General features: G+C 43.8%; 1 protein-coding gene across 6 annotated transcripts; it reads left to right on the top strand.

Annotated features, from left to right (window-relative positions):
* Positions 1 to 4333: 4333 nt before the first annotated feature.
* Positions 4334 to 18601, top strand: LOC146668985 (signal-induced proliferation-associated 1-like protein 2). Of its 6 annotated transcripts, none has more exons than XR_014911928.1 (12): positions 4336 to 5813; positions 6448 to 6575; positions 6739 to 6927; positions 8184 to 8325; positions 8452 to 8540; positions 13595 to 13752; positions 13840 to 14422; positions 14506 to 14780; positions 15883 to 16068; positions 16406 to 16505; positions 16588 to 16652; positions 16760 to 16835. XR_014911928.1 is itself a non-coding variant. In XM_085408323.1 (12 exons), exons 1-12 carry the CDS (start codon positions 4751 to 4753, stop codon positions 17074 to 17076), a joined length of 3243 nt encoding a protein of 1080 aa, XP_085264449.1. In that variant the 5' UTR covers positions 4336 to 4750; the 3' UTR covers positions 17077 to 18601. The 6 variants fall into 6 exon arrangements, 4 of the variants coding, with proteins under 4 accessions (XP_085264450.1, XP_085264449.1, XP_085264447.1 ...); XM_085408323.1 differs by having other exon boundaries at positions 15883 to 16016; positions 16760 to 18601; XM_085408321.1 differs by having other exon boundaries at positions 16434 to 16505; positions 16760 to 18601.
* Positions 18602 to 20944: the final 2343 nt, after the last annotated feature.

Here is a 20944-nt window from a genome sequence, read left to right as displayed (position 1 = left end):
ATCGTCTTCATAGAGTCCTCAGAGCGTCACCATCTGTGATTTCCAGATAAATTATTTGACTAAACTCCAGATTTAAGAGTTTTATTGAAAGAAATGTGGTGACTTGATTAGAATTAAAGTTTAAAGGGTTCACATCCTGACATACATTATGAGAAATGACTTGAGTTACACGTTTGGTAAGCAATGAAATGACATTGAAGTAATACTACTAATATTACAATAATAAAAGTTAAGCAGTATAAACTGCACAGTAATAATTTGACAGTATTAAATTGAAGCACTGAGTTAGTGAAGTTATTGATGAAGTCTGATCTTCATCTCTGTTCATCTCATGTTAATATTTGTCAAGAGATATTGTAATATCAATATTGTAATGAGAAAAAAACTGTGTATTTAACGTGGATCCAAATAAATTAAAACTGCAGTGTGTGACGTTTTTATCAAATCGTCTTCATGCATGCTCGATCATCCAGGTTAGGAATCCCCAAAAGGTTTACAACCTTTGAAAGCCGCCCGCAGAACGAACAGTGGGCTATTTCACTTTATTTATTTTCAGCTCAATGAAAGACAGACAAGTGAAGAAAATTCCCACGTTTATTAACGTCCTCTGAAGGCATCAGCCGGGCTGGCTGTAAAGAATCCGAGCATCACTTAAACGCATCGCCAGCCTGGCTGAGCTGAAGCGTCCGACCAGACACAGCTGAGAGTTTAACGAGACCGAACCAAGACCAGGACCCGCACAAGAGGTCCGTGTCGTCCGTGTCAGTGTGACTGGACCGGGAAACAAACCGGAACCGACTGACACGACGTCCGGGTCTGATCCGAGAGTCAGAACCCTGGAAGAGCCCTGGATCCTCGGTCCTCGAGTCCTCGAGAAGGTAAAATTTCCGTCTCCGAAACAAAGTACTGCTGAGCAGTGAGGTAACGAAGTACTGCTGAGCAGTGAGGTGATTTATAAAGTACAGAAGTAGAGAAGTTGAAAATAAGAACAAGAGGTATAAAAATAAACTAACTAGTATTTTGAGGTCATGTAAAATTGAGAAATTATTAAATATGAATAAAAATAACAGTAAAGGGATTTGGAAAACATGAAATATTGTTATTAAAATAGTTCTAGGCAGTTACATTATCCTTCATATTTGACTAATAATGATGAGCGATGTGGTTAATGAGTTCAACAAATTCTTTGTAAGTGTTGGGCCAGACTTGGCTGACAGAACACAAGAAACTGTGCAGAGAAAGAAACTAAGCTCATTGAACGTAATCCTCAACTAGGGCTGGGCCATATCAAACGTTCACGATAACACCGGTGTAATGTTAGGCAATGGTTAGAAAATGAAATATGGCGATAGAATATGGGTAAAAATTTTAAATAACTTTAATGCACATAAAAAACAGCTGCTTGTTTAAGTGAAAATACATTGATGGGTTTTTTGCACTAATAAAGTTGTGGAGTGGTAAAGTATTTTGTCTCGCGTCAGTTATATCGTTATCGCACATTTTCAAATATATATTGTGATAAATATTTCTGGCCACATTCCCCCGGCCTAATCCTCAGTCAGTGTTTTTAACGGTGGTGGAAAAAAAGGAAATCATGTTGTTGGGAAATCACAAACTGAAAACTCTACAGACTTTGATCGATGCTCCAAACCCTTAACATACATTTGCAATTTGCCTCTACAAACTGGTGCGTTCCCAACACAAATGAAAACTGCTAAAGTAATACCACTGTTTAAAAATGGAGATTGACACCAATTCACATTACAGGCCTGTTTCTCTACTCTCACAATTCTCACAAATACTGGAAAAGGTTTTATTAATAGACTTGACAAATTAATAGATAAACATAAAATAATAATGGAAAGTCAGTATGGTTTCAGACCAAATAGATCAACATCCATGGCATTAATGGAACTAACTGAACATATCACTAATAAAACAGATCAAAGACAATGCACAGTCTGAGTTTTCATTGACCTACAAGAAGCTTTTGACACAATCAATCATGAAATATTACCTTATAAACTGGAGCACTACAGCATTAGAGGAGTGGGTCAGGAGTTATTTGAGAGACAGGCAACAATTTGTGAGGCTTGGTGAATATCAGAGTGCCTGGACATTGTTTGTGGAGTTCCACAGGGGTCAGCATTGGGTCCAAAGCTTATTTATCCTGTGCATCAATGATATATAAAAACATCTGATATATTACAGTTTATTTTATTTGCAGATGATTCAAAGATTTTTTTGTGCTGGAGATAATTCACATCAGCTTTTGGAACACAAAACTGAAAACAAGGTTTGACAGAAACAAGTTTTCACTAAATTTGAATAAAACTACATTTATGTTATTTGGAAATTGTAAAAAAGATGCTGGAGCAGAATTGCTGATAAATAATGTTGAAGTAGTAAGTTTCTGATACAACGTTTCTGGGTGTGGTAACAGATAACAGAATTCAATTCTGTTATGTTCAGTTTTTCAGCGTCACTCTGAGACAGGATATTTCTAACTTTAGAGATGTTGCGCAAATGGAAGAACGCAGTCTTACATATTTGTTTAATATGTGCGTTGAAGGACATGTCCTGGTCAATGTGCTGGAAACCTCACACAAAGCATATACATGTCACAGGCGTGTTGCAGACAGTTGCAAACTTGATGACGAGCAGGACAGGCTTCTTGAAATCTGTGTCTTTGTCCTTAATTTGAAGATAAGATCACCCCCCACCCTCCCCACCTCACTCCACCCTCCGCCAACAGGAAGCAGATTCCTCAGAGACCTCTTTGCCCTATGAACAGGAAGTGATGTAATCCAGTAATCAGCTGAGATGACTGGGTCAGGAGACAGGAAGAGGCAATCACGCCGATGTTATCAACTCCTCAGACTCACTTTTCATGACCCAACTACGGCATTTCTGTCATCTGCAGATGGCCGACTGTTGACAACAGTTTTCCACAATGCACCACAGTCTGCTGCTCCTTATGACTGCAGCTTCTTCAACATCATTTCCCTTGAACGAAGATCCGCCTTTACAGATGTTCTCAGACAGAAACATCTGTAAAGATCCCACTTGGCCTCAGGAATTAGTACACTACTTTTCCTGCATTTAAACACATGATCGTCTCTCCTGTACTCTTGCTGGCTGCTTTGTTTCATAGTCTTATTTTTTACAGGCAAATGAAGCCAGGTCAATAAAAGGAGTTTCCTGAATGAATGTGAAACTTCAGCTGGGTGGTGGTGTCTTTGGAACTACAGCATTCACCTCCTGATTGCACTGATGATGATTCAGGGAGGGACCAGGGCACTGGCTGTGCCGTCCTGAGGGGTTCTGATGATTGTAGTCAGGAAACTAAGATTAAAGAAACACTTAAAAGCACCAAAATAGATCATCTAACCTTTCAATACAAAGCACCCTGAGACTTCTGTTGTCATGTGACATATCAATTGTACTATATATCTATTGTATATACTATATTATTTTATCTTATTCTATTCTATTAGGGGGTTTTTTTTGGGGGGGGGGGGTTACTGCTCTAACTTGTATTTTAAGAAAAGATACGATAACCTTTATTAGTCCTACACGTGGGAAAATTGTTGTGTCACAGCAGAAAGTGGACAGTGCAAAGTTACAGTAGCAAAAATTAAGAAAAGCAATGAAATAGGATATGATAATAAGAATAAGATACTATATGACATGATTTCCCACGTGTGGGACTAATAAAGGTTTATCTCATCTTTATCTTATAAACTTAAAGCTGAACTGAATTCAGTTACAGTCAAACAGGATCACTTTTTAATATATTTCATGTTATGTTTTATTCTTCAGGTAAAACTTCCTAACACCAGGGTAGATGGATACTTGATCCCAAACTGACCAAAGTGAAAACAGCAGTTTGTATGACTGTCTGCAAAGCGTTTACTCTGCCGATGTGATCACACAGTGTTGGGACGTTTCACAGAACTCCACATCTGTTTGCATGTGCTCAAACATACAGGCATGCAGCATTGTTCCGTGTTTATTTTTCCAATGTCTGCTTTTAGCTTTATGTCAGAAATGTAATGTTCAAGGTTGACCTGACGTCAGACCGGCTCCAAACACAGTACAGCGTATACAGTATGCAGTACACACAGAGCAGTGTATGCAGTTGAGAGTACATTTGTCCACATACAGATATCTGAAGCCTTCAGCTGTTACTGCTGAACATGACGGAGACAGCTGCTGGAAATACCACACACACACACACACACACTGCCTTCTCATGGTAACGTGGTGGACTTCAGGTGTGTTTTGTTGCTTCTCGCATTAATAAAGTAATAACTGGGTTATAACATCTAGTTCACATCTGGGCACAGGTTTGTCCTGTGGCTCTTCCCCATACCAGAACTGGTCCGTCTGCCACGTTTGTGTTTTAAATTCTCAGGCATGACGCTTCATGTTTTTCAGCCGAACAGATGCGTCACACCTACAGGCGAATGAGCAGCTGGGATTGACTAGCGCATGTTCACACCTGTACTTGTAGCACAGGTAAACAGGTGATTCACCTCAACAGGAGTGCATGACAACCTTTTCTTATTTCAGATCGCTGTGGATGGTGAGTCCAGGATGTACTTCCTGTCTCTGATCCTAATCAGACTGTGGACCTATTAGATCTCACAGGAGTCATGAACTTCGGGTCTGAGTCCTGGCAGTGGTTCAGGGTCCTTCTGGACTAGACTAACAGCAGTGTTTCTTAGACTTTCCAAGGATCGGGACTATGGGACCTCCGGTCGTTCAGGGAGCTCCTGTTGTACCAAAGATGGGGGTCAGGGCCCGAATGTCCGACTTGTCTCAGAGGAGGGATGCTCAGGAGGGTCTGAACTTGAGCTTTCTGAGTCAACCTCCCCATTCCAACAAGAGCCTGGACCCCCAGCCCAGGTCAGAGACTACATTCCCAGTTCGCCCGAGTCCTTCCACCAGCAGGAGTTTGGCAAGGATGAAGAGAAGCAACAGTGAGGTGACGATCAGTGATGTCGGAGCTGAAGACATGGACCCTGCTGCCATCAACCCAAACACAGACGCAAGTCTGAGGCGAAAGTGCTGCAGCACTTCGACACTGGACCGCCAAAGTTTGTCACAATCCACTGAGACTCCTTCCTGGAGGCTGGAGCAGCAGGTGCCCAGCGCACCGCCTCCGTTCCCAGAACCTGCACAGCTTCGTGCTGCACTGTCGCCCAGTCTGCAGACTGCCGCTCGCATTGCTCATGGGGATGTCATCTATGTACCCAACTATGTGAACGCTTCGGTTTATGTGTCGCATGTTCAGAAAACAAAGCCGGAGACATCGATCCTCAGCAGACTAAGGAATCAGAGGACAAACAGGGACACAAGACCCAGCGCAATCTCTTACAAATGCTTTTCTCATTATGATAGTCAGAGTGTCCTCTTCAACTTCAGCAGCGGCTTCGTCCCCCAAGCAGACCTCCAGCACAGAAGGGACGTCTCCACCTCTGGATGTGATGTGTTTGATGCTTTAAGCCCTGATGAACGTGACAAAAACAACTTTCTGGTGAGCAGCTGTCCGTTCTTTCATAATGAGATTGGAGGGGAGATGGAAAGGAGGCTGGGCCTGACTCGGGCCAACACCTCCACCTGCGGTGCTGCAGCAGACACATCCTTCAGCGATCCGCCGCTCAGCACCCACCGCACCAACGCGAGCATCTCAGTGTTGGAGTTTCGTGGAGGAACTCGGGCGTTCGACCAACATCTGATGAATAATCACGACATTGAACACATTGACCTGGGAGCCAGATACTACCTGAAATACTTCTACAACCAAGGTAAGGTCCAGTCGAGGGCCAGACTTCACCACGATGCAGAAGCTGGATGCTCTTGCTAAAAGTAAAGCAAGGACGCTTTTTAAAATAGTGCCACCAGTTTAATCTAGTTCCAACAAAAGATATTTATAACAGGAAGAGTTTGTAATAGATCTCAGTATCCATAGAGTTAAAAAATAAACAGTTCAATAACTTCCAACAGAAACATTCTGCCATAAGGATAGGCGACACGATCAACATGTGACTGTGTGCTAAAAACAAACCCTGAAGTGCAATAATATTTCTGACTGTAAATGAAAAGAAATGAACTGAATATGAAGATCTGAAGATCTAACACACAGGTGTCGAACTCCAGGCCTCAAGGGCCGGTGTCCTGCAGGGTTTAGATGTGTCCTTGATCCAACACAGCTGGTTTAAATGACTAAATGACCTCCTCAACATGTCTTGAAGTTTTCCAGAGGCCTGATAATGAAATAATTATGTGATTCAGGTGCTGACCCAGGGTGAGCTCTAAAACCTGCAGGACACCGGCTTTCGAGGCCTGGAGTTCGACACCCCTGATTAATTTAAGCACTGTTACTGCGTTCAGGTTTCTGTTTTCACTGATGTGAGTGACCTTCTGTGTTTTTTCTGTCAGATCACCAAAATTATTTTGGCATTGATGAGAACTTTGGTCCGGTGTCTCTGAGCCTCCGGCGAGAGAAACTGGAGGAGAGGAGTGATGAGACACAGTACAACTACAGGATGATCCTCAGGACTGGTCAGGTAACTAGTCATGTGACCGGTCACGTGACTGGTTAGGCGACCTGACCTGATCACAGTCTGGTTTGAGATCATTTTCGATTACTAATTTATAAAGTGACTGTTGGTGATGCTGTTAATCCCTGTTTGTCCTTTTAGTCTGACCCAATCACGCCCCCTCTTTCAGCTGTCTACCCTGAGAGGATCCATCACAGAGGACTCTATCCCATCTTCATCCAAACACGGGACCAGTCGACGTCTTCCTCTGAAGGATGTTCTCGAGTTTGTGGTTCCTCAACTTAGCATCCACAGTCTCAGACTGGCTGCAGATTCACCCAGAGTCCCTGAACTGCTGCTGCAGCTGGACCAGCAGGAGGTGAGCCAGTCCCAGTGTGCCACCCACCAGCTGACCATGAAATACCTGCCACTGCCATGGTTGGCCTTCCCATGTTTCTGACAGGATGGTCTGTGTTAAACTAGAATCCCGTTTCATAGCCATTTTGCTAAATCGGGCTTTTGATGCTGTGACGCTTTCACATAATGAAACAGTTGGCATAAGAATTCAGCTTCTCGTGCTACGTCCACCATGCTGATCAATGCTGAGTAGCGTATTCTTCAAAAACACCCAAACACACATCCTCAGAGAGGTTTTCACAGGCAGCAGCTACGAGTTCTCTGTCTGAAAGAAATGATTCACTATTATCTCATCCTTCTAGAGCTTTAGAGATCCTAATAAAGCTTCTGTGATTCTGTCCAGTTTAGAGACAAACTCAGACTTGATGGTATTAGCTGGAACAAGTAAGATGTACCTTTTTAATCAGCTACAGTTTTTGTCACGTTTTCCTTACTTTTTGGTGGCCCTCCCAGAGGTCAGTACAAAATAAAGAAAACCTTCTTGTTGTGCTCTCTCAGAAGTTTAGCAAAGTGATACAAAGCAGTTTTTTAAGTGGCCACTGGGAGCCTGAGCAGAAGAAGAGAGGTCTCTTTAAGCTCCAGTCAGACTGAAATCCCAGGAGACGACACAGACGGACATCAGCCTGAGAACACAGCAGGAAGATGATAAGTTTACTATCGCATTAATATGAGATATCCACATGAGCGGCAGGAGGGTGCTCCTGCCTTCAGGTGTCTCAGGTAAGAGACGAGGTAAAACACTGTGATAGGCTCATCTTTTTGTCCAGGTGCCCTAAAACGTCCACTGCAAGAGGGAGAAGTCAGCTGACCTTCCGATGTTGTGTGAAATGACCAAAGGTCTCCTGACACGGCATCATCAAGTCAATATAAACAATAAAACCAGTAAATCCAGTACAAACAGTGACACCAGCATTTTCTCCAATTTCTGAAGTACTCCTGTTTCAACTAACTATTATACAAATTATTATACAAATGATTTTCACTTGTGTGGGAAATCTAACCCCTCTTAGACCTTCACCGCAACTTTACACACGTTCAAGTTTCTCAGGCGCTTCATGTCTGGTTATGCAGAAGGTTACCGGGTAGGGTTAAAAGATTTCCCGCTGGAGCGTAATTCACGCATCAGTTCCAAGCCTTCTGAATTGATCTTATAACCAGCACCTTCAGAGTCCCGATGGTCCACGCTGACCCTGCCTGCTTTTCTTTGTTTTACTGCAGCTGAAGTTCCAGCGCAAAGTGGGCGTGTTATTCTGTCGGGCTGGTCAGTCCACCGAGGAGGACAACAGTGACTCTGGCAGTCCCGCTCTAGATCAGTTCCTGGACCTTCTGGGCCACAGAGGTCCACTGAAAGATACCAGCGGTACCAGCACCATTTCTTTTTCTGAAACAAAACCGGGTCCTTGTTTGTCCTGGTTCTGCAATGATGTCAGAATGGTGTTTGGTAATTGTTGTTACTTTCTGTTTGCTTGTTTTTGTTTCCTGTCAGAAGACTCAACAGGGAGGCAGTCAGTTTTTACAACGTTCAGAGAATTCAAGCTGATGTTCCACGTGTCCACGGCAAGCAGCCCTCAGCAGGTGATTCTCCTGTTCCTAGTTTGACCTTGTGCTGTGTACTGCACAAGTACCACAACTAAAGTTTTCAAGTATCTGTACTTTATATCCGTATTTGTTTTTCTGACAGCTTTTTACTTTTATTCTCCACATTTCAACACAAATATTTCATCTTCCTACTTTATACATTTTCCAAGCGTGCTCCTTACTTTAGGTTTAACACTGACTCACATCGTAAGTTATTTCCCATCACTGCAACCCTTTAAACATCAAACCGATCTGAAAGTAAATGTAGGACCGATTACAGGTAAAATACAGTCCTATTGGTTTATCCATCATAAGGACGTATCAGATAAAGATAAAGAGGCAAAACCATATAATTTATGCATTGCTACTGTTAGTTAAAGGAGGTCATAACGGTGCTTTTTTATGTTCTGGTCACAGTACATCAGCTAACTACTGAAGTACTACAAAGGAAACAAATGAGAGATAAGATCATTTTGTTTAGAGATGGAGAAAGATGTAAGACATTGTGGGTGGCCCACTTCAGCTCAGGTCCTCTACCAAAGGCCTGGGAGCCTGAGGTTCCTGCACAGTATCTTTGCTGTTCCTAGTTCCACCCTCTTCTAGACAGAGATGTTGAATGTCACCCCACATTTTGCTGGAGCCACTAGGCCAGTTCAGAGGTTATGTATTATGATTACCATGGGAACCACTGTTACCTTCACTCTCCGCATCTTCTCGGGCTCCTCTCTCAGCCCTTGGTACTTCTGCTTATCATGTTACTTTTTCTTGATGTTGCTATCACTAGGTTCAGCTACATCACTATGGCCATCTTCCTCTGCTTGCCCACTAACGGTGGTAGATACCGTGCAGGGGCCTGTCCTTCTATGATGGTTCCTCTCCTTGCTTCTCGTCTTACTCAGGTTTCTGCTGCCTGAGGTATTCACTAAGGACATAATGAGTTGTGGCCAACTTTTTGATGTACTCATGGATGTTCGTTGTCTCATCCTGGACAGTGGTTCTGAAACTCACTAGTCTTCGGCCTCCTCCGTTCTGCTTAGTGTACAGCCTTGGGGTGCTGGATTTGGGGTAATACTCTGCATGCATGGTCAGGAGCTTTCTTGTCTTGATGCAAGTGGCTTCTGTCTCCTCCTTTGGCCAGCTTATTATCCCAACAGGGTACTTGATCATCGGCAGGGTGTAGGTGCTGATTGCCCGGATCTTATTCCTCCCATTCAGCTGACTCCTCTGGACTTGCCTTACTTTCTGCAGGTACTTGATGGTTGGGACTTCCCTAGCAGCTTCTTCATGATTCCCATTTGCCTGTAGGATTCCTGGGTACTTGTAGCTGTCCTCAATGTCTGCATTGTTGCTTCTGGTAGTGCAGTCCCCTCAGTTCTGACTAGCATCCCTCTTTTCGTTACCGTCCAACTACATTTCTCCAGTCTGAATGAAATTCCGATGTTATTGCTGTAGATTCTCGTGGTTTGAATCAGTGAATCGATGTCTTGTTCACTCCTGGCATACAGTTTGATCTCATCCAGGTGGCTGACGTTTGCCGCGTTCTGTATTCAGTATCTGTAGCCAGTCTTGACAATGACCTCACTGAGAGGGTCCAGGCTAGGGGTGGTGTGGCGGAGCATTGTCTGTGGCACCGCTGCAGAGTCACACCTGAGCGGCATGAGAAATCAAGCCTTACCGGCTTAAAAGAAGAATGAACTGGGTCCTGTTGTTGTTGTTGTTGTTGGTGTCTGTGGCGACAGCTGAAAAGCTGCAACCGAGTGTTCAAAACAACAGCAGAGATAAAAGAAAAGTGAAAGAATGTGATCTGGTCTGCTGTGCATCCCGAAACCCAGGATCGTAGCATGGCAGAACCATGACCGGGACAGCCAAGGGAGGCGCTGGCCCAAATGGTGGCCAAACTCGCAGCTACAAAGAGGGAGCGGTGTTACCGCCAGCAGGAACAACTGCAGGATCGGTCCAAGCACCGGATGCAGTTGGTAGAGAGTTTGGCAGCTCGGATCGGGTCTTGGCGAAGACCCCGCCGACATCCCTTGACTGCATGGGAGTGACTGATGACCGGACTGCTTTGGCACCCGTACCGGTCCCAGGGAGAGGCCAGCCAGGGCACAGCCTACTTCCGCACGCATACCCACTCCGGGAGGGACCTGCCCAGGGTTAGAGTTGAGGGTCTGCACGGCAGCTGGACCTGCCTGGCTTCCACCAGAGGCCAGCATGCGGTGGGGGCCTGTGCGCCGGCCACCTGCCGCCTGTGAGCCTTGACTCACATCCACGACTGCTGCGCCGCCGCCACTTGTCACGCAGTCGGCCCCTAGTATAATTAACAGATAACTGCTAAGATGGAGAGGAAACTAATTTAGAAGATCATCATTTAGCCTGGAGAAATAGTTTGTTGCTCTAAAAAAAAAAACTAAAAACATTTGTACTGTGCTATACTATACTAATGCTATACTAATGCTATTCATCACTGGTTGAAGAAAATAAGAACAACCCTAGATTTCTCTTCAGCACTGTAGCCAGGCTGAAAAACAGTCAGAGCACTGCTGAGCCAACCATCCCTTTAATGTTAACTAGTAATGACTTCATGAACGTCAGGCATTTGCAGCCGTGGCAGAGTGCTTTGGCCAACCCCTATTAAAAGGGAGTTGCAGTTATCTAAGCGTAAGGTTATAAAAGCATGGATGACAGTTTCCAAGTCACGCCTGGAAAGAAAAGGCTTGACCTTCAATAGACGTCTGAGGTGACAGAATGAGGATTTTACTACGCCATTTATGTGGCCATCAAAACTAAGTGCAGCCCAAGATTAGTAACCGAGCTCTTCAGGTGAGGAGCAAAGTCAACATCTGGTGTACCAGATTGGGACTGAATAAAAGTCCCTATGTTTTACATTCATTAAAATTAAAAAACTGCAGGGCCAGCCATGATTTAACTTTGCTAAGACAATCAAGCAGGAGTCCAATTGAGGCGCTATCACAGTGATTGAAAGGTAGGTAAAGCTGGCAATCGTCAGCATATAGATGAAATTAAATTTTGTGTTTTCAATTTCCCAGTGGCTCCCAGTGGCAGGAGATACAATGAAAACAGTAGTGGCCCAAAAATAGATCCTTGCAGTACACCTCATGGCAGAGGGGCCACAGAGGATGAGGCCGAACCCAACTTAACACAAACGTTCCTGTCAGAGAGATATGGTTTTATCCATGAAGCTGCCAAGCCAGAAATTCCTACACAATGCTGTAGTCGAGAGATCAGCAGGTCATGATCCGCTGTGTCAAATGCAGCAGTCAGATTCAACAAAACAACCAATACATTTTTACCACAGTCCGTCACTAACAAAATGTTATTCATAACCTTTATGAGAGGTGTCTCCATGCTGTGAAACAGCTTAGAGTCGGACTGAAGAGCTTCTGGAATTTGAAAATCACTTAGATGGTTCCTCAGCTGAGTGTGAACAATCTTTTCCAGGATCTTATTCAGAAAAGGAAGCTTTGAGATGGGTCTGAAGTTTGTCGTAATTGAAATGTCTGAGCCCAGTTTCTTAAGTAAAGGATGGATAACTGCATGCTTAAACTCACTTGGTACTTGACGTGGCAAGAGACTGGTATTAAGTTCGGCACAACAGCGTCGGCCAGGTGCAAGCCGTCTAACAGCAGGACGATTTTATTTTATTTAGAAAGAGGGGCAATACATATTAATGAACATTTTAACAAATGTAAATGTGCCAGATTATAGCCTTCAATTCAATTCAATTCAATTTTATTCATATAGCGCCAAATCACAACAAAAGTCGCCTCAAGGCGCTTCATAGATACAGAGAAAAACCCAACAATCATATGACCCCCTATGAGCAAGCACTTTGGCAACAGTGGGAAGGAAAAACTCCCTTTTAACAGGAAGAAACCTCCGGCAGAACCAGGCTCAGGGAGGGGCGGCCATCTGCTGCGACCGGTTGGGGTGAGAGAAGGAAGACAGGATAAAAGACATGCTGTGGAAGAGAGACAGAGGTTAATAACAGATATGATTCAATGCAGCCTTGGGCTAATTTCCATCTGCAGACCCTCTGGCAGGTTGGTTTTAAAAGAGGAACAATGTCAAATAAAATGGGCATATGGTCAGGGAATGTACGAATACATATGATGATGCCAAGTTCAACGTGTGACCACGTTCTTGAGTGGCACCCTTAACAGATTGAACAAAATTAAAAGGGTTCACAAAGTCCTTAGCCAGCGGCTTCCCTGGGCAACAGACATGAATATTAAAATCACCGAGCTGCAGTGGTTTGTATCATATCTATCTAATAGACTCCAAATTGTTCACGGGGCGATCGTGGCTCAAGAGTTGGCAGTTCGTCTTGTAATCGGAAGGTTGCTGGTTTGGGCCCCAACTCCGACAGTCTCAGTCGTTGTGTCCTTGGGCGAGACACTTCACCTACTGGTGATGGTCAGAGGACCCGGTGATGCCAGTGTCCGGCAGCCTCGCCTCTGTCAGTGCGCTCCAGGGTGGCTGTGGCTACAATGTAGCTGCCATCACCAGTGTGTGAATGTGTGTGAGTGTGTGGATGACTGAAGGTAGTGTAAAGTGCTTTGGGGTCCTTACGGACTAGTAAAAGCGCTATACAAATACAGGCCATTTACCATTTGCCATGTAAATGGAGAGTCCTCTTCACACACTGAGGTTAATTATGGAGTTCCACAGGGTTCAGTGCTAGGACCAATTCTGTTTACATTATACATGCTTCCCTTAGGCAGCATCATTAGAAGACATAGCATACATTTACACTGCTATGCAGATGACACCCAGCTCTATCTGTCCATGAAGCCAGATAACACACACCAATGAGTTAAACTGCAGGAATGTCTTAAAGACATAAAGACCTGGATGGCCGCTAACTTTCTGCTTCTTCATTCAGATCAAACTGAGGTTATTGTACTCGGCCCTGAAAATCGGATTGGATGGGATGAGATCTGAAACATCTTCACAAACTCAAAGAAGTCCAATTGGCTTTTTTCAAGCTCTTAAGATAAAATCGCTGTAAATCGTGTGTGTGTGTGTTTCAGCTGCTTCATAAGAGTCTTACTGGGAATGACTTCGTCACAGTAATCTTCCAGGAGCCGAACTCCCCGCCCTTCAGTCCGCAGAACATCTGCTCACATTCCCAACATGTCTTCATCATCGTTCGAGTCCACCGTCCCTGCAGCCAGCACACCTGTTACAGGTAGGATTGTAACTAGAGCAGGTGAGATTATAACGTGAGCAGGTAGAACAGTTGAGACCTGTTGATGTGTCATTTGTGTCCTGTTAGTATTGCAGTGTCCAGGCGTAGAGACATCCCGTTCTTTGGTCCCTTGATCCCACCAGGTTGGATGTTTTCAGCCTCACCTGAATTCAGAAATTTCCTGCTGACGAAGATCATTAATGCCGAAAATGCTGCGCACAGGTCAGAGACCTTTGTCACAATAAGAGCACTACGCAGACAGGAGCACCTGAAGGAGCTGGTGGAAAACTTTTCCACATCAGTGCTAGTGGACTCATCATCTTCCATCAAGTTCAGCTTTATCTCTCTGGTAGTAAAGAAAAAAGAGCGCAGCGCACCACGGCCTCATGCTTACCTGAACACTGCTGGGGCTCTCACCTGGAGTGTGACAGCAAAAGACTTCAGCTGCTCTTTTGATGTACCATGCCAGCTCGCCATCTCCAGTGAGTTTGTGGTGCTTGTAGAGGAAGCCAGCAGACAGGTAGTGTTTCACTGTTACTGCAGAGGCGTGATTGGCTGGAACGCCGGCCACAAAGGCATTAAACTTTTCTACGAACACGGAGACTGTGTGATGCTGTCAACACGAGAGAGAGGCTGGGAAGACAGCCGCGAGATTGCCCAGAGACTGCAGGTGACCAGAATCCTTTGTGAACCTGAATCTGAGCATGTGTCATACACAAGAATGATCTGATGTCATCTGTTTTCTGACCTCAGCTGGTGACTCATGGCGGTCCTGCTGTGGACATGATTCTGAGGAGGAACCGCCACGGTCAGTTTGGGTTTCATGTGAACTTTGAAGGAGTGGTGGCGGATGTTGAGACCAACAGTTTTGCGTGGAAGGAGGGTCTCCGGCCCGGCTGTAGGATAATGGAGATCTGCGCGGTCGCCATAGTAAAGCTATCACATAAGCAGATGATTGAGCTGCTGAGGACATCGATGACCGTGAGCGTGGTCGTTATTCTGCCGCACGGAGATGGGACACCTCGCAGGTCACATGATGGTTTATTTGAACTTTATTTTAATGGTTAGAAGAAAATATAAATATATGAAACGCAAATGCCGAATAGAAAATGTTTGAGAGATTTTTAGTGTTTCAATCTGTTTATAGTTCTGTTTCGCTTATGTGGTAAAAGTCAACTGGTAGGCTGCTGCTCACTGTGGCTGATAACATCGGTAAAAATAGGCTCGTTTAATCTTCATATCTCAGGATGTCAGGACTTCCTGTGCCATCATTAAATGTTTCCTGAGTTCTCTGCCACAGATGGAGGATGGATTATGAGCTGTAATCCTCTCACTGTGTGAGTTTGACTGCACACCTGTAAGTCAGATTTCAGGGTCAAACATAATCCGAGTGCCAGGGCCACGCCATCACGTGTCCAGAATCCCAGGAGATCTGAGCTTGAATCAGGTTTGCATGATCCTTTGGGCTCTGACTGACACCTAGCAGTGCATAAAGAGGCTTTGACCGTTGTGAGGACAAGCTCACGTCACGCTGACCACATCGTGACATCCCTGCAGCAAGTTTGATGTGGCTTCAGACCAGAAATCAGTTAATCAGCTGTGCGTGGGAAAAAAAGATCCACCAGATGAATAATTTATTTTCTCTGAAAAACCGAACAGGCAAATTATATATAAGGCAAAATAAAAGAACTCAGCCGGCCTCCTTCAGTGCATTTACAGTCAGTAAACTCACTCAGGGATACAAAATGGCCTGAATTAGTAATAAGCTGCAGCTTTGAGGTCATTTCCTCAGAGTGAAGATTATCAGAGCAGAAAACCTGATAACGCGTGGAGTACGCTGTTAACGGGAACACAGGAACCCGCCTCATAAACGCTCCTTACAGTTTGACTATAATAAGTAAAAATAAGGAGCAGATAAACTACACCAACCAATCAGCAGCCAGTAAATCTGAGGATAGCAGAGGGAAAGCCTGTGGAGGCATTTTTGTTGAGTTTTACATCAGCAGTGATTGGTTTAAAGTGACGGAGCACGAGGAGTGACATCAGTCGGTACAGACTTGGACTTTTTCTGTAAACGATCACTCACACACTCACTCGCTCGCTCTCCTCTCTTTGTTCTTCGGTCTTCAGGAGTTTCTCAGAAATCTACCAAGTCCCGAGGTTTGAGTACAAACTGGACTCTGACATCACTTCCTACCCATTAAGAGTAACCCCACCCACCTGGCACAAGGTGTTAGAAGCTCCGCCTACTCAGAGCATCCCAGGTGAACTGGAACAGCAACTGAGACCAATTAAACAATTGAATGAGGGATCCAGGTAACACACCTGTACCTGTCTGTGGGGGTCAGTTTGTGTCACAATAACCAGAGACAGTCAGAGTTGCCGAAGTCCAGCAAAACTTCCTTCCTTCCTTCCATCAGGAGCATTTTTCTCCACGTCGGAAGTTTATTTAGAATATTATTGAATCTGTTCTCGTCTTTGCAGTTCCTCGTGTCGAGTTTTGTTTGTGTTGTTACATCATAGAGGATTATTGGCCTGATATTCTTTCACTTGTTTCTGTGTTGAAGCAGTCATGTAAGGTTTTTAGGGCTGATGTGATGATTATTGATTGATATCAGTTAGGATCATTAATCCAGACCGTTTCTTTACCCAGAATCCCTCAGCACTCTGTCCTTCTGCAGGTCACCAAGCAAACACTCGACTTCCGTTGACCCCGGACCACCTTTGACCCCACAGAGCCATGCCCGATGGGGGTAATTATTGATCCATTAGCGATCTACGTTTTCTTTTAAACAAAGTAATCGGATTATCTGTTGATGTCAATCTTGCTTTCAGAGCTCGTCCTGATTGGGCAGTCAGCTCTGAAGAAGACTCACTTGAGAAGATCGGGAGATCTAAAGGTGGGTTTACCTGGATGTGACCTGGTTTGGCTCTGCAGCTCTGAGCTTTGACATTTAACCCTTTGAACTTTAACAACAACCTGGAACATCTTCATCTTCTCCTCCAGAGGCCAGTCACCTTTGTCATCACGATCATCCTCATCGTGTGACGAAGGCTCGGGGGGGGTTTCAGCCCAGTCTGATGGATGCCAACAACACGCTTTCCAGCAGCAGCGGCAGCGAGAGCAGATACTCCGACTGTCATCTCACTCACACTAAGGTGCCTTCAATGGACAGCGGAATTGACTCCGCCCCCTGCACATCATCAGCCCAACCAGCTTTGGCTGGGGCGACGCTGGTCCTGAGCGATATCCAGAGAGGCAAATGGACAATCTCGGCCGGTCACATGACCAACCTGAGTGAGACCTGCTCTCTGTCCTGGTGAGCTGCAAGTAAACAAATGATGTAATCTCTAACTGTGATTTTTACATAATTGTGTATTTATTTTTCCATTGAGCTCCACAGCCTGAGGGCAGTCAGCCAGTTGGAGTGTTCGGATTTAACATTTGAGTAAATGTTCAGCCCATTATTTCTGGGCGTAGCAGAGTGCCAAGGTTAGTGTTGTCCAACGTTGTCCTCAACACCTTTATCTTGACCAAACTTGGATTTATCCTTCTTATTCAGTAATACATTTCCATGTAGTCAAATTTCACATTGGATCAATCAGCTGGGCAAACAAAACAGCTGCATCAGAGTTTCTCTTGGGAGTCGATGGGATCCAAAATAACTAGAGTACTGCAAGACTATGGGCTCAAAATGTGGTCATAAATATTTTGTACTTGTAAATCAGCTTTGTATGTGTAAAAAGAAGTACGAATTTTGACCCGATCTTCCTTTCATCTGATTGGTCAATGTCATGTCAATCACAAATGTAATAATCCAATCAGAGAACAGATGGGTTTGGCTGTCGGAGGGGTGCTTTTTTGAACTGCAGGTCTTTAAAGAGAATAAGGTGGCAGAGCAGGTCAGCCACTAATCAGAAGGTCGGTGGTTCGATCCCAGGCTGCCTCCTGGCTGCATGCCAAATATCCTTGGGCAAGATACTAACCCCGTGTTTGCCTACTGGTGGTGGTCAGAGGGCCCGGTGGCGCCAGTGTCCGGCAGCCTCGCCTCTGTCAGTGCGCCCCAGGGCAGCTGTGGCTACAATGTAGCTGCCATTGCCAGTGTGTGAATGTGTGTGTGAATGTGTGTGTGAATGGGCGAATGACTGAATGTAGTGTAAAGCGCTTTGGGGTCCTGCGCAAGTAATGCGCTATACAAATGCAGGCCATTTACCATTTACATGCCAGCCCAGCGTTTTCCTTCATCACCACGAAGGAAAACAGTCTGTGGTCGTCCGAGTTTGGTGATTTTTGTGTCACAGGTCTACGTGTTTAATACAGGGACTTCCACAGCCTTTTCAACAGCGCTGCGGACCGCAGGGGGCGGGCAGTGTTTTGAAATGACAGTCTTCATTACAAAGCTTTCCTTTGTTATGAATTAGCATACATGTTTTTATTGAACATTTGAAGAAACAATAAAAAAAACAGAAACTCTTGTAGAGGAGATAAAGTCAGAGATAGAAACGACAGGTGCATCTAGTGCAGGTAGAGCTGCTGCACACAGAGCTCAGCAGCCAGCGCAACAAATCCTGGATCCTTGGCTTTTAGTTAGCATTAGCAGCACATGCTGCCTCTGATGTGAAAGGACCTTCATGCTGCGCACTGTGACTCACAGCAATGGTCCCGGGTCAGCCCTGACTTTGTGTTAAACTAATCCTAAAGTAATAATGGTATTTCTAACCACTGATATAGCACAACTTTATCCTTTCAACAGCTGCTCAAAGTTAGGGGACCTAGCTGCTATCGGATATTTATATAGAGATCCTCCAGCTTCAAACCCTTCAAGGAGTTCAAAAAAGCACCCCTCCGACAGCCAAACCCATCTGTTCTCTGATTGGATTGTTACATTTGTGATAGACATGAAATTGACCAATCAGATGAAAGGAAGAAAAATAGGGTCAAAATTCGTACTTTTAACTTGCAGGGTTTTTTTTGGCTAAGTCCACACACAAATTCTTTTTACACATACGAAACTGATTTACAAGTACAAAATATTTATGACCACATTCTGAGCCCATACAAGACATTGATCTGGTTGACTTTGTGCTTGATTTTTTATGATTCCTTTTGTGGAAATGCTTCCACATTCAGTTTTCATATCATGGATTGCGTGGAAAACACTGAAGTCGGGTTTTTTCTGTTCACTGAAGTGGGTGATGGCTGAAACTTCCAACGATGGATGATGGCTCGATGAATAATAAAAGGAAGAATGGTTGATACGTCGATCAATGGACAAACTTATTTATGACTGTATGGCTAATAGTCAAGAGCAACATTTAATGGCAGCTCTAAATAATTTTGATTGGACTAGCATACTATCCTGTGATGACACTAATAAATGTTGTGATCTATTATACTCTGCTATTAAAGGGGTCTTGTCACAGTTTCAGAAAGAGAGCCATTTAAAGAAACGAGTTTATTCCTTGCCTTGGATTAATACTGAATGTAAACAGCTTATGAGACTCAGAGACCAGTTACTTCAAAAATCGTTACAATCTGGATTAAATACTGATCGATTACATTTTATATCGGCAAGGAATAAAGTCACGCAAACTTTGAGAATGGCAAAAGCAAATTTTTTTCATGACTGTAATTAATAGTGCCAAAGGAAACTGTAACCTAATTTAAGATAAGATAAGATAAGATAACCTTTATTAGTCCCACACGTGGGAAATTTGTTTTGTCACAGCAGGAAGTGGACAGTGCAAAAGTTATGAGGCAAAAATTAGAATACAATAAGAATAAATACAGTACACAACTGTACAGAATAGAATAAAATAAAATACTATATACAGTAGAATAAAATAAAATAAATATACAATAAGATAAAAATAGAATACAAATACAAATACTATATACAACTGAGTAAAAATACAACGATGACAGAAAGGATTATTGCACTTAGTATTATTGCACATGTATGGATGTGTGTGTTTGTTCAGTTAAAGTCTTTATTATGGAGTCTGACAGCAGTGGGGAGGAAAGACCTGCGAAATCTCTCCGTCCCACACCGTGGGTGCCGCAGTCTCCCACTGAAGGAGCTGCTCAGTGCTGTCACAGTCTGCTGCATGGGGTGGGAGATGTTGTCCAACAGGGATGACAGCTTAGCCGCCGTTCTCCTGTCACTCACCACCTCCACTGGGTCCAGAGAAAATATTTGGGAAAATATTAACAAACTCCTTGATAACAGTAAGCATAATGCTGATACAGACCTTGAACTTAAATTTGCCAATGAACTGGTATCAGAGCCTCTCAGCCTAGCTACTAATTTAAATGATTTTCCAAAGTACCATTAATGAAATTGCACAATTGTTTTCTAATTCTTGTGACCCTCAACAAAATATTGGGAATGCCGACACCAAAGAGGATGTTTCTTCTCCAGATTCAAAGTTCAATATTCAGAAAATTACAGAAAATGAAGTAGAAAATATAATCTCTAAATTAAGAAGTTCTAAAGCAAGGGATGAGTTTGGATTTGATACCAATTTCTTGAAGCATTATAAATCTTGTTTTTTGGTGCCTGTGACCCATCTTATTAATTTATCAATGACGCAGGCAGTCGTTCCTCTGAGTTGGAAGGTGGCAAAAGTTACACCAATTTATAAATCGGGTGATAAAACAGACCCTGCTAATTAGCATACTCCCTATCTTTTCAAAGATAGCAGAAACGTGGGTTGCTAACTCTATCATCAAACATCTTAATGACTCCAATCCGGGTTTGCACCCTATGCAATTCGGATTTCGCACTCTTCATTCAACTGAAACGGTTGTCTGTGTTTTTGTTGAGAGAGTGAAATCTTACTTAGACAAGAGCAGTTATGTTGCGGCTGTTTTTCTTGATTTCAAGCGTGCATTTGACACTGTGAATCATCTTAAGCTCTTGTCTAGACTGTCGACATTTTACTTTAGTAATCACACTGTTAAATGGATACAGTCTTATCTATCAGATAGAAAACAATGCGTGCAAATAAAGAATAGCAAGTCATCCTATCTTTACTGTACACAAGGTGTCCCCCAGGGTTCAATTCTAGGCCCCCTGTTATTTTCACTTTATGTAAATGCCTTGCCTAATGTGTGCAAAAATGTGGACACGATTATGTATGCCGATGATACGGTAATTTTTACACAAGCCAAAACTGCTGATGATGCAGC

This window comes from Rhamphochromis longiceps, linkage group LG6, assembly GCF_057381845.1.
Source record: "Rhamphochromis longiceps isolate RC_006_pf linkage group LG6, R_longiceps_female_GT1.1, whole genome shotgun sequence".
Classification (NCBI taxonomy): domain Eukaryota; kingdom Metazoa; phylum Chordata; class Actinopteri; order Cichliformes; family Cichlidae; genus Rhamphochromis; species Rhamphochromis longiceps.
This window is presented reverse-complemented; position numbering and strand designations above follow the sequence as displayed.

Bases quoted from the DNA above. Each gene is read 5' to 3' on its own strand.
- LOC146668985 (XM_085408321.1), top strand. From the start codon at position 4,751: ATGGGACCTCCGGTCGTTCAGGGAGCTCCTGTTGTACCAAAGATGGGG. The intron at 14,423-14,505 runs GTGACCAGAATC...TTCTGACCTCAG, and splicing joins AGATTGCCCAGAGACTGCAG to CTGGTGACTCATGGCGGTCC. The intron at 16,069-16,433 runs GTAACACACCTG...GTCCTTCTGCAG, and splicing joins CAATTGAATGAGGGATCCAG to GTCACCAAGCAAACACTCGA.